The sequence below is a fragment of the Leptosomus discolor genome, chromosome 27 (genome assembly GCF_034619465.1).
Source record: "Leptosomus discolor isolate bLepDis1 chromosome 27, bLepDis1.hap2, whole genome shotgun sequence".
Lineage (NCBI taxonomy): Eukaryota > Metazoa > Chordata > Aves > Leptosomiformes > Leptosomidae > Leptosomus > Leptosomus discolor.
In genome coordinates, this window is record NC_141417.1 from 2,649,281 (window position 1) to 2,664,055 (window position 14,775).

The window sequence follows — 14,775 nt, forward strand, 5'->3', positions numbered from 1 at the left end:
CCGGCCGCGGGAGCTCCCGGCCATCGTTCTCCCAGCACCGCGCCACGACACCGTGCTGGGAAGAGGAGCCGGACACAGGCACCGAGCCCCCGGCACGGAGTGGCCCTAAGCCGTGCCAGACCGCTGCGAGAGCCGAGGGAGGCGGGGAAGGGTTCCCGGCTGGATCCTGACCTGCTCCCTTTGCCTCTCGTCTCGGAGTGGATGAAGCCACAGCAGAAACTCTCCTGGGGACGTTCACCGACGAGGCGTGCGAGATTGCTGCGCCATTCCACGTGCAGGCTCCGCAGGAGCTGCCGGCAGGATGCCCGGGAAGAAGGCAGGATCGTCTGCAAGTCCTTGGAGGAAAGAGGGCGGAGGATCACCCCAGCCAGCCCCTGCTCTGCCCGGCTCCGCGCCCCTGCGGCGAAGGCGGCAAGAGGAGAGCAAACGGGGCTTCTCTCTGCTGCATCACGATGGCTCCCGCCGTTTCTTTACAGAAGGAGCTTCCCAGGACCTTTTGCTGCAGCAAATGTCAGGTGCAGAGCAACTGGGGAAGCCCAGAGGACTCCTGTGTGTCCCGAGTACGGGTCCGGGGGAAGACGGCGAGCACAGGGACCCCCCCGCAGGCCCAAGAGCTCCTTTAGGAAGAACAACAAAATGAAGCAGACGAGTGGCAGCTCGACCCGTGTACGTTCCCCGCGAACGGTCTTCCCAGGAGCTTCCAACACCTTGCACTGCCCGTGGGGCGGGGACGTTGCTCCCTCAGGAGAAGGATGGTGGCGGGCCGGGCTGCAAGGGACAGGGCGGGGGAGCGATGGTCCAGCTCCAGTTTCCACAGCCCGGGGTGGCTCAGCAAAGCGCTGGTGTCACTGGGAGAGCTCTCCCGCTGGCAGAGGAGCGAAGCGGCCTGTCTGCTCTGTGCCCTCTCTCCTTTCCCAAGCCCAGAGGGCTTGGGGCCATCCTGGCTCGCAGACACCCCTTTACGCAGGAGGGGGGTTTCCCTCGGGGGTCCCCCCGTGGCCGGGCTCCCCCTGGCTCTGCAGGGTGATGGGCAGGGGCTCCCTCCTCCTGGCAGCCCCGTCACCGCGCGGTGTCTGAGCAGAGGCCGGCAGGAACGCAGCTTGGGGGGGGGGGGGAGTTGGGGGCAGCCCCTCTGCCTGCACGCCCAGCTCCCTCTTCTCCGGGCCCAGCACCCTTGCAGGAAGGGCAGGACTGGCCCAGCAGCTGCAGAAGGTGGCCCCCCCCGTCCCCCCCAAGGGCACTCTGGCCTGTTCTCCCGGCGAGCCAACGCCACGCTGCTGCCTGCCAAGGTCCCCCAGGCTCTCCAGTGCGCCGTGGTGGGATGCACTTTGCTGCACGAGGCTCTCCGAGCCGCGCCGGCACGCTGGCTGCCGGCACGCTGCCGCGGGCAAGGGTTCCTGCGCCCCTTTGGTAGCCTTGGGCTGAAAAGGCCGCGGCGTGCAGGGGGTTTGGAGCCCCTGCTGGCACCAAGGGGTCCGTCACGAGGCTGCCAACGGTCCTGTGCCACGCAGGTGCTCCAGGGCTGGCCCCACCGGTGTGGGCGAGGACCCCCACGGCGCAGCGCTGCAGCGGGACCAGCTGCGTTGCAGCTCCCGAGCGCGCCCAGGCCTGGCCGATACCCTGGGGCCGAGTGTGCCGGTGCGTGCGGGGCTTCCCGGGGGCTTCCCTGGCGCTGGGCAGGGGTTGCCACGTTGGAGGATTCCCAAGCCTTGATGGACAGCCAGAACTGGGCAGGCTGTTGTGTGCGCGGGTTCTCAGTCCCTATCGAGTTTCCAGAGCCGGGGAACGGGTGCTGCTCCGTGCGAGGATTCCCGAGGGTTCCAGCACCCCCAGACTGAAGGTGCTGCTGACGGTGAGGATTCCTGAGCCTTGCTGGTCCCCTGGGGATGGGTGACACGCTGCGTGCCAGGGTCTCCGAGCCCCGCAGCAGGCACAGCTACACAGAACCACACAACGTGTGAGGAGACCCGAGGCTCCCCAGTGTCCCAGCGCTGGCCATGCCAGTTCCCCAGAGCACTGGCGAGCGGTCACCAGCCTCACCAGTAGCCCTGGGAAGAAGGCGGTTGGTGACAGCCAGCGTGGCGTCACTGAGGGCAGGGTCACTGGGTGATTTTTAAGGTCCCTTCCCACCCAACGCCGCCTGTGACCGCTGCTGGGCACGAGGCTCCCGGAGCCCCGCGGTGGGTTGGGGCTGGACGCGCTGCTGCGCACGGGGACGGCTGAGCCTCCCTGGGGCTCTGCCGGCTGCTGGGCGCAGGAGTCGCTGAGCTCCACTGGTTGCTACTGGGTCAGGGCCCCCGCACCCCTCCAGTGCCCCAGTAACCGCTGCGCCGCCGCAGGCAAAGGTCTCCGAGCCCCACGAACGCCCGGGGCACCCCGAATGCTGTTGGGCGCAAGGATCCCCGAGTCTCCAGGCGCTCAGGGCTGGGCGCGCTGTGGGGTGCAAGGGCCGTGAGCCCCGAAGGCGGGTGGAGCCGGGCGTGCTGTGGGGGTGAGGGTTCCCGAGCCTCGCCGGTAGCCCGGGGCTGGGCACGCTGCTGTGTGCGTCTCGGGGTCCTATGGCTCCGTCCTCTTTCTTCTGGGTCCCCTTTGATGTCTCCGGGGGGGGACACAGCGGAGGGACTTGCCATGAAGTCCAGGGAGTCCCCGGGTTGCCAATCTGCAGTGGGTAAGAAAAATTCCTCTACACACAGTAGAGACGTCCTTTATTAACGGCGCGCCCCGGGGACGTGGGATCCTTCCCCAAGATGTCCGCCTGCACATTGCAGTCAACAGAGATTTGTACATTAAATTCACACATATTCAGTCTATGCAATGCATATTCAGCATCATCCTCTTGACTGGTTCTTCTTTTCTCACTTCTGATGCAAATTAGCGGCAGCCTCAGTCGTAGTCTTCCATTGTTCCCTTGTGAGTAGGGGATATAATTTGGGTAGGTGGTCCGTGAGTCGGAGGTCTCGACCACTCTCGAATGGACCGTGTGTGGTCAAGGAACATGTTCTTGGCTCGTAGGCTCTTGGCTCGTACCTGCTTTGGTCACGATTCAAAGATTATACACAATGGGCACCATAATAAATCCTGTCCAGCAGACATCTTGGACAATAACACATTATCCTTGTTTCTAACCACTTTATTGGTTAATTATTGGTTAATGAATACCTTAGGTCTGGGACTTTACAGGGGTATGCTAGCACCATTGGCAATACAGATTTTATTTTATATTTGATTGTTTATTCCATTTGAGACTTATTTTCCCTAAATAATCATTAGTTACTCCTACTAATATCCACTAATTAGAATTCTTGATATTCATTCAAGATGGGAAAAGTGAGGGGATTTCCAAGCAGCGTCCTAAACCCCTAAATCTGGTGATTTCTGCAACACCTGGGGTGTAAAAGACTCACAGCACTTAGTTTGCCAGTTTGGGGCTCGAGGTAGCAGCCAGCCTCGGGGACTGATCCCGTCCCTGCCCGGTCAGGGCTCAGCTGACAGCGGCCAGAACAGGCTGCTCCGAGGCAGGGGAGGTGAATGTCGCTGCGACCCCCAAGCCAAGGGGCAGAGGGTGTACGGGTGGGGGGTCCCAAACGCCGCCTCACGCAGCTCTTGCTCCCAACTTGGGTCTTCTCACACCGACCTGCTCCAGGGTCGCGCAGATACGTCCTGTGAGGGGTCGCTTGAATCCAGCCAAGTGGGGTGTTGGGGAAGGGGTGGGGGAGACTCTTGGCGCTCTCGGGGTCCCAGCGCCTCCCAGTTGGCCCCTATCAAACCTTTCCTCCTCTGCAGCACTGCCGTCCCGCAGCAGATGGCAGGCCGGGTCTGTTCGCCCTTCCAGATGAGGATGATGTAAAAAATCCATTTCAATTCACTTCGTCCCTCCCGCCGCACCTTCCCTCACCTTGCACCGAGTCGCCGTCCCTCCCAAGGGCCCGTGTCTCCCTGTCGCGGCGGCAGCTCCATTCCTGCCTCCCCAGGGCAGGTGGTGCCCCTCGGGGGACCGCAGGCTGAAGGGTCGGAGGTGCCTCGGGAGCTCTGGGCCAGCCCCCTGCCCCAAGCAGGGTCAGCTGCGAGATCTCTGCTGTGCTGCTGGCAAACAGGTAACGAAGGCCGAAGGCCGGGGCTCTGGGCAACCTGGTCTGGTTGAAGATGTCCCGGCTCCTGGCAGGGGGGTCGGACTGGATGGCCTCAAAGGTCCCTTCGACCCCACTCCTCCCTCTCTCCCTCCCTCCCTCTCTGCCTTCCTTTTCCTTCCTTCCCTCCCGCCTTCCTTCCTTGCTTCCTTTTCCTTCCTTCCTTTTCCTTCCTTTTCCATCCTTTTCCTTCCCTCCTGCCTTCCTTCCTTCTTTTTCCTTCCTTCCTTTTCCTTCCTTCCCTCCTTCCTTCCTTCCTTTTCCTTCCTTTTCCATACTTTTCCTTCCCTCCTGCCTTCCTTCCTTCTTTTTCCTTCCTTCCTTTTCCTTCCTTCCCTCCTTCCTTCCTTCCTTTTCCTTCCTTCCTTTTCCTTCCTTCCCTCCTTCCTTCCTTCCTTTTCCTTCCTTCCTTTTCCTTCCTTCCTTTTCCATCCTTTTCCTTCCTTCCCTCCCTCCTTCCTTCCCCTTCCTTCCTTCCCTCCTTCTTCCCCTTCCCTCCTTCCTTCCCCTTCCCTCCTACCTTCCTTGCTTCCTCCCCTCCTTCCTTCCTTCCTTTTCCTTCCTTCCTTTTCCTTCCTTCCTTTTCCATCCTTTTCCTTCCTTCCCTCCCTCCTTCCTTCCCTTCCTTCCCTTCCTTCCTTCCCTCCTTCCTTCCCCTTCCCTCCTTCCTTCCCCTTCCCTCCTTCCTTCCTTGCTTCCTCCCTCCCTCCCTTCTTTTTGTATTTTCATCATTATTATTAAACTGGCTTTATCTCAGCCCACGAGTCTCTGCACTTTTCCCTTTCCACTTCTCTCCCCCACCCCACTGCCGCCCCCAGTCCTGTTCACCCAGGGAAACTGAGGCACGGCTGGGAGTGCCTCCCCCCCTCTCACCCCCAGATCCTCCAATTCCAGGCTTATACCCGGGTGTCCCGCGGATCCCCCTCACCCGGGGTGGGTACGGGGGGGCCGTGGCCCCCTCCCACCTGGGTCCCACCAGCAGCTTGGGGGGGACTGAGGAGCCAGGGCTGGGGCAGGTCTGGCTGGGGGGTGGGTGCCCGCGGGGCCGTGCCCAGGGCGGGCGCTGCTGGCACCGCTCCTCTGTCCCTAAACCCTTACTGGGGAGGGGGCTCTGCCCTCGCCACGTGGGGGCTGTGGGAGGCAGAGTTTGGGGGGGGGGGGGGGGGGCACAGCTTATCCAGGTGTTGCAGGGTGGGAGCCCCCTGGAACCCCCCCCACGGGGCTCCCCGAGGTGCCGGGGCGCAGCGGGCACCGGGGGGGGGGGTGGGGTGTGGGTGACACAAGGGGAGGATCTGTGCCCCCCCCCCCCCCCCCCCCCCCCCCCGCGCACCCCACACGGGGCACCCCACTGCAGCGGGGGGGTTGGCCGCCTCCCCCGTCCCGCTCTGCTGCCACCTGGGGGGGGGGGGGGGGGGGGGGGAGCAGCTGCTCTTTGGGGAGGGAACGCGCATTTTGGGGCCTGTGGGGAGAGCAGGCGCTTGTGCGAGGGCGGGCGTGCAAGGGCGGGTGTGCAAGAGCACACGCGCGTGCAAGGGCGTGTGCGCAGACAAGGCAGCGGCAGCGCGGCTGCACGCCCGGGCCCGCATGGAGCAGCAGGAGGGCACGTGTGGGCACCCCCCCGGGTCGGTGCTTGCACTGGGGAGCAGGCGTGTGCCACGCGTGTGCGAGCCGGGCACCAGTGTCCCTGGCGGGGGGGGGGGAGGGGGTGGTGGTGGTGGCCTCCTGAGGGCACCTCATCTGGTGTAACAGCGTACCCAGTGTCCCAGGCTACCTCCAGCCCAAGGTCTACGTCCCTGTGGGGCTGAGGGGTCACTGCTGCACCCCCTGACCCACGCTGTGACCCCACTGGGGGGGGGGGGGGGGTGTGTCACTGGCCTCGGGTGTTTTCTCAGGAGCCTGGGGCAGGCGAGGGCTGGGGGTGGGAGCTGAGCCCCGTGGAATCCTCCCAGGGATGAGGGCAGGAGGAGAGGGAGGTACCAGGGGGTGCCAGGGGGTTCGGTGCTGGGATTCGGGCACTGCCCATCTCAACCACCACCGCCTTTGACCGCCCGGTTCCTTCTCCTGCTCCACCACCGACTCCCGCCAAGGCCACCGAGAACGGGCCGAGCCCGGCCACGGCCTTCCCAGGACGCCGGGTTGTCCTGGGCAGAGCCCTGCTCTCCGCACCCCAGCTCTGCGAGGAATGGGTGCCCGGGAGCCCCCCACCCAGCCGGGGATGCCGGAGCCCAAGGAGCTGCGCAGGGGTGGGAGGGGGCCCGAGGGGGCCCTGAGCCGCCATCTCCCTGCGGGTGGGGGGGAAGGGGAAACACCTTCCAGGCTCAGCGATGGCGAGGAGCCCCCAACACCCTGCCCCGGAGCACACCTCCATCCCCTCCTTTCCATCACCCTGAGCCTCCAGCGTGAGACCCCCCCTCCACTCCCTAAAACACCCCATCCCCTACACCCTCTGCTGCCCCATGGCCACCCCGCAGCCCCGGCCCGCTCTCCCCCCAGCAAGCAGCCCCTCTGCCGCGCTGGCTGCCAGCAGTGCTTCTCCCACTCCAGCTCCGTGGACACCACCCGCCTGCAAACCTGCTGGTGTCTGCTGGGACCCCCTCCACCCTCTGGGACCCCCACCCAGCTGGGGATGGGGCCCCGGCACCTGCTAAGGCTGTACTGCGCAGGCACCAGCCACTGCACAGGGCCAGGGCCACCCGGCCACGCCAGCGGAGCCCCCCGGCCATCAGGGGGTCCCTCCCAGACCCCGACGAGCCTCTGGATCAGGCCCTGCCCCAGGCAGGGCTGGGTGACTCCCTGGAGCCCCGTGGGATCCAGCTGTGCCCCCCCAAGCGTCCTGCGTCCCCCCCTTCTGCCCATCTTGCCTGGAGCTCTTGGGCCCCTGCCCACCCTCCATCTCCTGCCCAGCTCACGCAGCGGGCACGGCTGGCCAGGAACTGGGAGCAGCCGGTGGAACTGGTGAGCTGGGGGTCTGGGGACACTGGGAACAAGGGGCACTGGGAGAACGCAGCAGTGGTGGTGGTGCCGGGTGCTGCGAGCACAGTGGGATGGGAACCAGGGAACTGGGGGGCACAAGGAGGGTACCGAGACCCTGGGAGGGGCTGGGGGCTACTGGGAGGCCCAGGGGGACGGTGGCCCCGATGGGGTGCTGTGACAGGAGTCCTGGGGGTGCTGGCCACCCTGGGATCCGCAGGAGCTGGGGGCGGCTGCAGCAGGACGTGGGCACCCCGGGGCACCCCCCGGAGAGACCCCCCGGCCCTGGTATGGCCAGATCCTGCCCCAGCACAGCCGGGGTCCTTCCCTTGGGGGGGCGGTGTCTGATGGCGACAGGGACGTAGTTAATGAACGGTGGCAATCAACCAGCGCTGTAACGACCTCGGGGCCGAGCGAAGGGCGTTTGGGGGTGCCATATGCCTGGATGGGGACGTCCTCTGGGGAGGAGGTGGGAGGTGGGTGGCTCTCGGTGCCGCAGACCCCCCCCCCCCAACCCTGGTCAGAGCAGGAGGTGCTGGCGGTCCCAGGGAAAGCGCCTTTTTACTGCAGAGATGAAGGTTCACGGGGCAGGGAGGGCTGGGGCGGGGAGGAAGGGGCACCGGCAGCCAGAGCACCCACGCCTGATTTGGAAGGGGAGGGGGGGGGCGGCCAGGCTCAGGGGGGCGCAGGGAAGATGCGGTCAAAGTGTGCCAGCAGCAGCTCCACGGCCTGGTTCTGCCGGCCATGCCCGCCGCCAGGCTGCCCGGCTCCCGCTCCGGCCGCAGCAGCGTCGGCCCGAACACGATGCCGATGTTCTGGCGCGTCATGCGGTTGACGTCCACCCGCTCCATCACCCTGGGGGATGCGCAGGGGTGGGGGGGTCCCACAGGCCCCATCCAGCCCTAGGCCTCCCTGCATCACCCTGGGGATGCGCAGGGCTGGGGCGGGGGGGGGGGGGGGGGTCCCACGCACCCCATCCAGCCCCGGTCCTCCCTCCATCAGCCCAGGGGGTCCGTGAGCTGGGGCTCCATCACCCTGGTAGACCCTAATCTGCTCCCCTCACTCCCCTGGCACACCGGGGCCACCCAATACCGCCCCCCACCCCCCCTCCCAGCTACCCCATAGCCCAGGTACCTGTGGGGCAGCTCTAAGTCCACCGCCCCGCCACCCCCACCCAGGAGCAGCGCCCCCCTTACCGGCAGAGGTGAGCCAGGAGGTAGCGCAGGGTGGCATAGTTGGGGGGCGGCAGCCTCTGCACCAGCTCAGCCACCCGCTCCACCTGCTCCTGGGGGTCCGGCAGCTCTGGGGGACAAGGGGGGGGTGCCACAGCAGTCAGACATGGTGGCCCCCCCCCAGACACCCATAACCTGGGGAGCCTAGTTGTGGGGGGGACACTTACTGACAGCCTCAATGAAGGGGTCGAAGAGTCCGTAGGGCACCAGGGGCTCAGGCAGCTCCCGAAAGAAGAGCTTGAGGGCACCGGTCACCACGTGGACATCGCTCCACTCGGGGTCTGCCAGGCTGAGCCGCTCCTCTGGGAGAAACGGGGGAGGTCAGCTTGAGGCTGGGACCCCCCAAGGCCCTCAGCACCGCCAGGGCCACCCCCTGCCCGGCCACCCCGGCTGACCTTGGCACAGCTGCTCGGGGAAGACGTAGCGCCCGTCCGAGGTCACAGCTCGCTCTGCGGGGACGGAGGAGGGTTCATGGGGGGGAGAAGCTGCCTTCCCCCATCCCTGGGCAGGTGCTCCAGCACAGTTCCCCTGTCCCAGCCCCAGCACCCCCATGCTGAGTCCTCCCGGTCCCCTCACCCCGGTCCACAGCAAAACGCAGCTTCTGGATCACGGACAAGTTCCCACTGACCCGGTAGATCCCGTCAACATCAAGGCCTGGGGACAACGAGGAGGGGGTGAGACATGGTGGGGGAAGTCCATGCCAGCTTGGGGGGGGTCACGCTGGCTGGGAGGATGGGAGGACCCCACCTCTTTCCTCGACGGCCTCCACGCAGAGCCGGACGAAGCGGGGCACGGTGGTGCTCTCCCGCTGGCACAGGGCGTCCAGGCGGCACCCAAACACCTGGTCTGGGAGAGGGCAGCACTGGGGCAAACTGGGATGGGGGAGCACTGGGACTCGGCGAGGGGGCAAATGGGACCAGTGGGGGCGGGGGGGTACAGGGACCAAGCGGGAATGCTGGAGACTGGGAGAGATCACTGGGCCCAGGAAGGGATGCTGGACTGGAGGGGGACACTGGGACCGGTGGGTGCAGAGGAATTGACGGGGATTCTGGGACCAGGTAGGGGGGACACAGACACTGGGATGAGGAGGGGGACAGGGACCAGGAGGGGGTGCTGGGACTTGTGAGGGACACTCAGACAATGGTGCACAGGGACTCGGGCAGGAACACTGGGCGGGGGGGGGGGCACACTGGGCAGGGGGGGGGGCACTGGAACCCGCCGGGGACAGGCAGTCGAGGCTCAATGGAGCGCTCAGGCATCCTCTTCCTCTCCTGCTTTGAGGGCGGAGGGAGGATGTGGGAGCGTTTGGGGGGGTCCTGCTGCTGGGGAGCCCCACCTCGAATGAGCCCCTTCTCCTGCAGGCTCTGGAGCGGGGGCCGCTTGGCGATGAAGCGCCTCAGCTTGCTCTTCACCCGCTTCTTCTCCGAGGCGTTGGGGGCCTGGAGGGCACCTGGGGGCACAGCGGGCACGGGGTGTGGGCATTGGCATGGCCGCACCAGCCCTGAGATCTGCTCCCCCCCCCCCCATGGCCCCCCAACCCTACCTGGAGCCCTGGCCCCCTCAGTGACCCACGGCACCTCGTCCTCGTCCCCGAGCTCCATCAGGTCCCCACCATCCTCCCGGCGCAGGCACCCCACAGGCGCGTCCACGGGGTTCTCCAGGTCCTGGGGGGGTGGGGGGTGGTGGACAGGGATGGTGGGGGATGCCGACGGGGCTGGGGGAAGCCATGGGGTGACCCCTGCCCCCCTCCAGGCACTCACCAGCCGGCGGATGACCCCCCGGATGGCCCGGGCCCACTCCTGGATGGTGGCCTCTTGCTCCGACTGCAGCAGGAACTCGTTACCCGTCACGGTGCGGAGCTGGGGGGGGGGGGGGCGGGGGGGGCAGCAGAATGGGGGGGGGGGCAGCGACCCCCGGGGACCCCACCCAGGCACTCCGGGGTGCCCTGCTCCCTCAACCCCAGTGGGGTGCTCTGGGGGTGCCCCTAATCCAAGGGGGGGGGGTGTCCCTATGCCAACCCCCCCCCCCCCAACACACGAGTGGCGCCCCTTCGTCCCACTTTGGGGGTTCCTGTACACGCTGGGCTGTGGGGTCCCCTTCTCCACAGGCTGCGTTTAGGGGGATCCCTGGGATGCCCAGGCTGTCCCGGAGAGCCCCACGCCCCCCCCGGGCTGTGTGCCCCTCAGGCATTCCCCCAGCCTGGGGTCGTGTGCCCCCCCCCACCCCCACTCACGTGGATGACGTTCTTCTTGCTGGAGAGGTCGCAGGCCCGATCCAGGGCAGCCCCCCGCAAGTCCACGCTGCTCTCGGGGCGGCTGCTGGCGGGGCACTGGGGGGGGCACCGGAGCGTCACGGGTGCCCTGTCCCCCTTCTGTCTCCACAGCCCCCCCGTGTTCCTCCACAACCCCCGCTGTCCCCACTGTCCCCCCCCCCAACACCTCCCAATGCTCCGGCACTCCCCCGCTGTCCCAGCCCACCCCGGTGCCCCCCACTCACCCAGGCGGTGGGTGCCGGCCCCTTGGGCTCCTTGTAGAAGATGAGGCTGTTCCCGGCCAGCACCACCCAGGAGACCCCCCAGCTCTTCCTGGGGGCAGCAGGTGAGGGGCACCCCCAACCCCTCCCCAGCCAGGGCTGGGGCAGGCTTGGGTGCCCCCTACCCCAGCAGAGCCCCACACAGGCCCCGGGCACCATTTGGGCGCTGGCAGCGCCCCAGACCCACCCCTCTGCCCCGAGCCTGGCACGGCCGAAGGCGCCTTTGTGTGCCAGGGACATCGCTTGTCCGGAGCCCCTCAGCTGTGAAGAGCCGGGGGCCAGGTTGGCACGGCCCCCCCCAGGCTGCAATGCCCACCCTCAGCTGGCACAGCCCCCCCCCCCCAGCATGAATTCCCCCCTGCCCCCCCCCGGCTGGCATGGCCCCCTCAGCTTGGCAGAAACCCTCTGCTCTGCTCACGTGGGGACCCCCATCCCCAAAACTAGCATGGACCCCTAGACTGACAGAGCCCCCCCTGCTTCAATACGGGCCACCTAATCCTGGCACAGCCCCCTGCGCCGGGCCCGCCGCCCCCCAGGGACCCCAGCCTGGCATAGCCCCCTGCACCAGGACCCCCATCCCCCCCCCCAGGAACCCCAGCCTGGCACAGCCCCCCCCCCCCGCACCAGGACCCACCCCGCAGAGACCCCAGCCTGGCACAGCCCCCTCCCCACCCTGGCCCCCACCTGAGCTTCCTGCCCCCCTCAGCGATCTTGGTCCTGTTGAGCTGCCCGGCCTTCTGCACCTCCTGCGGGGACAGGGTCAGTGCTGCCCCCGGCCCCCCCCCAGCGCCCCCCCCAGCACCCCCAGCCCTGGGGTAACTCACGGTGGGCAGGGCGGGGGGGAAGGGCGGGGGCTCAGCCGGGGCCGGGGGGGGCTGGGGGGCGGCTGCCCGGTCCTCCAGGTGGTGGTGGGCGAGGGTCCGGCCATGGCTCACCTGCTGGGGGAGGGGATGGACAGTGGGGGGGGGGGGGGGGGGCACAGCCTGGGCCCTCCCTGATGCACCCCCATACCCTTCCCAGTGCCCCCCCCCCCATTATCCATCCATGCCTTGAGCCCCTCCCGTGCTACCCAGTGTCCCCCCCATCCTCCCCTGTGCCCCTGCCCCCCCCCCCACCCCATCCCCCAGCTCACGGTGCCGCCGGGGTCCCCAGCATCCCCGGAGCTCCAGCGTGCGGTGGTCCTGGGGGGCTCGGTGGGGGGGGACAGGCCCTGCAGGGGGTACAGGGAACACGGATCGGGCTCAGGGGCCGGCATGGTCCGCCCCCGCCCAGCAATTAGGGCTGGCACTAATTGCCGGCAGCCAAGTGGGGCTGTGCCAGGGACAAGGGGGGGGGGGGGGGGGCGCAGTGGGGGGGACCTGAAGGGCACTGGGGGATTCGGGGGCCCGGGGCAGTGGGGGGGCCATGGGGAGGGGGTGGGAGGGAAGCTATTGGGGGGACCATTTGGCAGTATCAAGGAGTCACGGGGGCCACCGTGGGGGGCAAAAGCGGGGGGGGGGGGGCACACACATGAGGGGGATGAGGGAACATTGGGGGACACGATGGGTGGGCATTGGTGGGGGCACATGGGGGTCACGGGGGACAGAGCAATGGATGCTGGTGGGGGAGTGGGGGACATGGGGGGGGGACGACCCAGTATCCCCCCCCCCCCCGCCCCCCGGGCAGCCCTCCACACCCATCACCTCCCGGTGCCGCCGGGGGGTTTCCAGGAGGTCGTGCCCGTCTGGGGGTTGTAGAAGAAGCAGCGACCGGTGCTGGGGTCCAGGTGACGCTCCCAGGCTCCCAAAACCTGGAGGGGGGGTCCGGCGGGCACAGGGGGCTCAGCCTGGCCCCCCCCCCGCTGCAGCTCCTCGTGGTTGCAGTAGATCATGGTGGCTCCCAGCGGGGGCCCCTGGGAGGACAGATCCTCAACTGGGGGGGGGGGGGGGGGGGCGGGGGGGCACATGGACAATGCCCACAGCGTACCCCCAGCCCCTGCCCTGCCCCCTTGCCCTGCCCCCCAGTGCCCCCCAGCAGTGCCCCCCCAGCAGTGTCCCCCAGCAGTGTCCCCCAAATGCCCCAGCCCCCCCGCATTCCCCCCCCCCCCCCCCCCCCCGGTGCCCTGCCCAGCCCGGACCAGGGTTTTGCAATCGCTTCCCCGGAGCCGTTTGCCGCCCCCCGCCCCCCCCACAGCCCCCCCCCGCCCCGCAGCCGCCCCCCGCCCCCCTCGGTGCTCTCCCGGGCCCGGCCCCCCCCCCCCCCCCGCTCCCACCTGCCGCCCGCCGCCGCGCAGCACCGGCCCCCCCGGCCCCCCCGGCCCCCGCTGCGGGCGGCACGGCCCCCCCCGCCCCCCCCCCCGCACTTCCTCCGCTGCCCCACGGCGCCGAGGAAGCGGCGGCAGCGAGGGCGGGGTTGGAGGGTGCTGGGGTGCTGCTGGGGTGCGGGGGGGGTGGGGTGGGGGGGGGGAGGGTGGGGGTGCAGGTGGGCGGGGGTGGAAGTGCAGGTGGGTGATGCAGGGGGGTGAATTTGGGGGTCCGGGGGGTGCAGAGGGTGAGGTTGGGGGTGCTGGGGGTGCAGGGAGGGGGATGCAGGGGAGTGAGGTTGGGGGTGCAGGAGGTGCAGGGGGGGTGAGGTTGGGGGTGCAGGGAGGTGCAGGGAGGGTGAGGTTGGGGGTGCTGGGGGTGCGGGGGCCTGAGGTTGGGGGTGCAGGGAGGTGCAGGGGGGGTGAGGTTGGGGGTGCAGGAGGTGCAGGGGGGGTGAGGTTGGGGGTGCAGGTGGGCGATGCAGGGGGGTGAGGTTGGGGGTGCAGGAGGTGCAGGGGGGGTCTGGTTGGGGGTGCAGGTGGGCGATGCAGGGGGGTGGGCTTGGGGGTGCAGGAGGTGCAGGGGGGTGAGGTTGAGGGTGCTGGGGGTGCAGGTGGGCGATGCAGGGGGGTGAGGTTGGGGGTGCGGGGGGCTGAGGTTGGGGGTGCAGGAGGTGCAGGGGGGGTGAGGTTGGGGGTGCTGGGGGTGCAGGTGGGCAATGCAGGGGGGGTAAGGTTGGGGGAGGGCAAGGTTGGGGGGGCTGGGGGGGTGAGGTTGGAGGTGTAGAGGGTGCAGATGGGCGATGCAGGGAGCTGCGGCTGGGGGTACAGAGGGTGCAGGGGGGTGAGGTTGGGGGTGCTGGGGGGTGCGGGGGGCTGAGGTTGGGGGTGCAGGGGGTGGTGCGGGGGGGGGTGAGGTTGGGAGAGCGGGGGATGCCGATGGATGAGGTGGGAGGTGTGGGGGTGCAGGGAGGGGGTGCAGGTTGGACATGCAGGGTGTGCGTTGAGGGAAGAGGGGTGCAAGGGCTGGGGGTGTGTATGGGGATTGGGAGCACTGGGGAGGCTGCAGGGGCTCGGAGGGGAATGGGACTGGGGGCACAGGGTGTGCTCTGGGGGAGGGGTCACCTGGCCCTCCCACACTCACCCCAGTGCCCTGAGCCAGCCCTTCCTGCTGGGACTGGCAGCATGGCAGGGCTGGGGGGGCAGCGGGCAGGGCCCCCTCTGCCAACTGGCTGGTGCTGATGCAGCGACCCACGGGGCGGGTGGGGGTCAGCCTGGCCTCCTGGGGGGGGTCCGGGTGGGGCCCACAGAGGTCCTCCAGCGAGCAGTACTGTGGTGGCAGGCCTGGGGGAAGAGAGAGGAGGGTACCCACCAACCTAGAATGATGCTCTGGGTTGCAGGTGGGGGGCAGAGACCCCCACCCCTGGCGCCCAACCCTGTTTTTCCCAATGTCCCCCTGTCCCCAGCACCCCCCAGCCCCACGTCCCCAGGCGTCTCTCCATGCCTGCAGCCCTGTGCCCCTTCCACTCCCTGCACTCCCAGCCCTTCGGCCCCCATTCTCCCTCCCGCGTGTTTCCCAGCCCTGTGCCCTCAACGGGTCCTCCCGCCCTGTTCCCCAGTGCCCCCAGTCCCA

The 14,775-nt window shown here is 68.3% G+C and overlaps 2 protein-coding genes across 2 annotated transcripts in view; both read right to left on the minus strand.

The window, feature by feature from the left end:
• Positions 1-7,772: 7,772 nt before the first annotated feature.
• On the minus strand, positions 7,773-12,731 carry ARHGAP9 (Rho GTPase activating protein 9). The gene is given in 17 exon segments (XM_086478734.1): positions 7,773-7,837; positions 7,840-7,952; positions 8,294-8,399; positions 8,497-8,631; positions 8,725-8,778; positions 8,906-8,983; positions 9,077-9,175; positions 9,666-9,779; positions 9,873-9,993; positions 10,090-10,188; positions 10,563-10,658; positions 10,826-10,913; positions 11,546-11,607; positions 11,686-11,796; positions 11,994-12,071; positions 12,367-12,457; positions 12,544-12,731. Coding segments are annotated over 17 exon segments (1,698 nt in total).
• The window catches only part of LOC147413508 (axonemal central pair apparatus protein HYDIN-like), a 119,338-nt gene continuing 117,290 nt past the window's right edge, over positions 12,728-14,775 (minus strand). Inside the window, exons 89-90 of the mRNA XM_086478735.1 lie at positions 14,287-14,486; positions 12,728-12,772 (exon numbers count right to left, since the gene is read on the minus strand). Coding sequence (XP_086334861.1) covers positions 12,728-12,772; positions 14,287-14,486 — 245 coding nt within the window. The remainder of the gene's footprint in view (positions 12,773-14,286; positions 14,487-14,775) is intronic.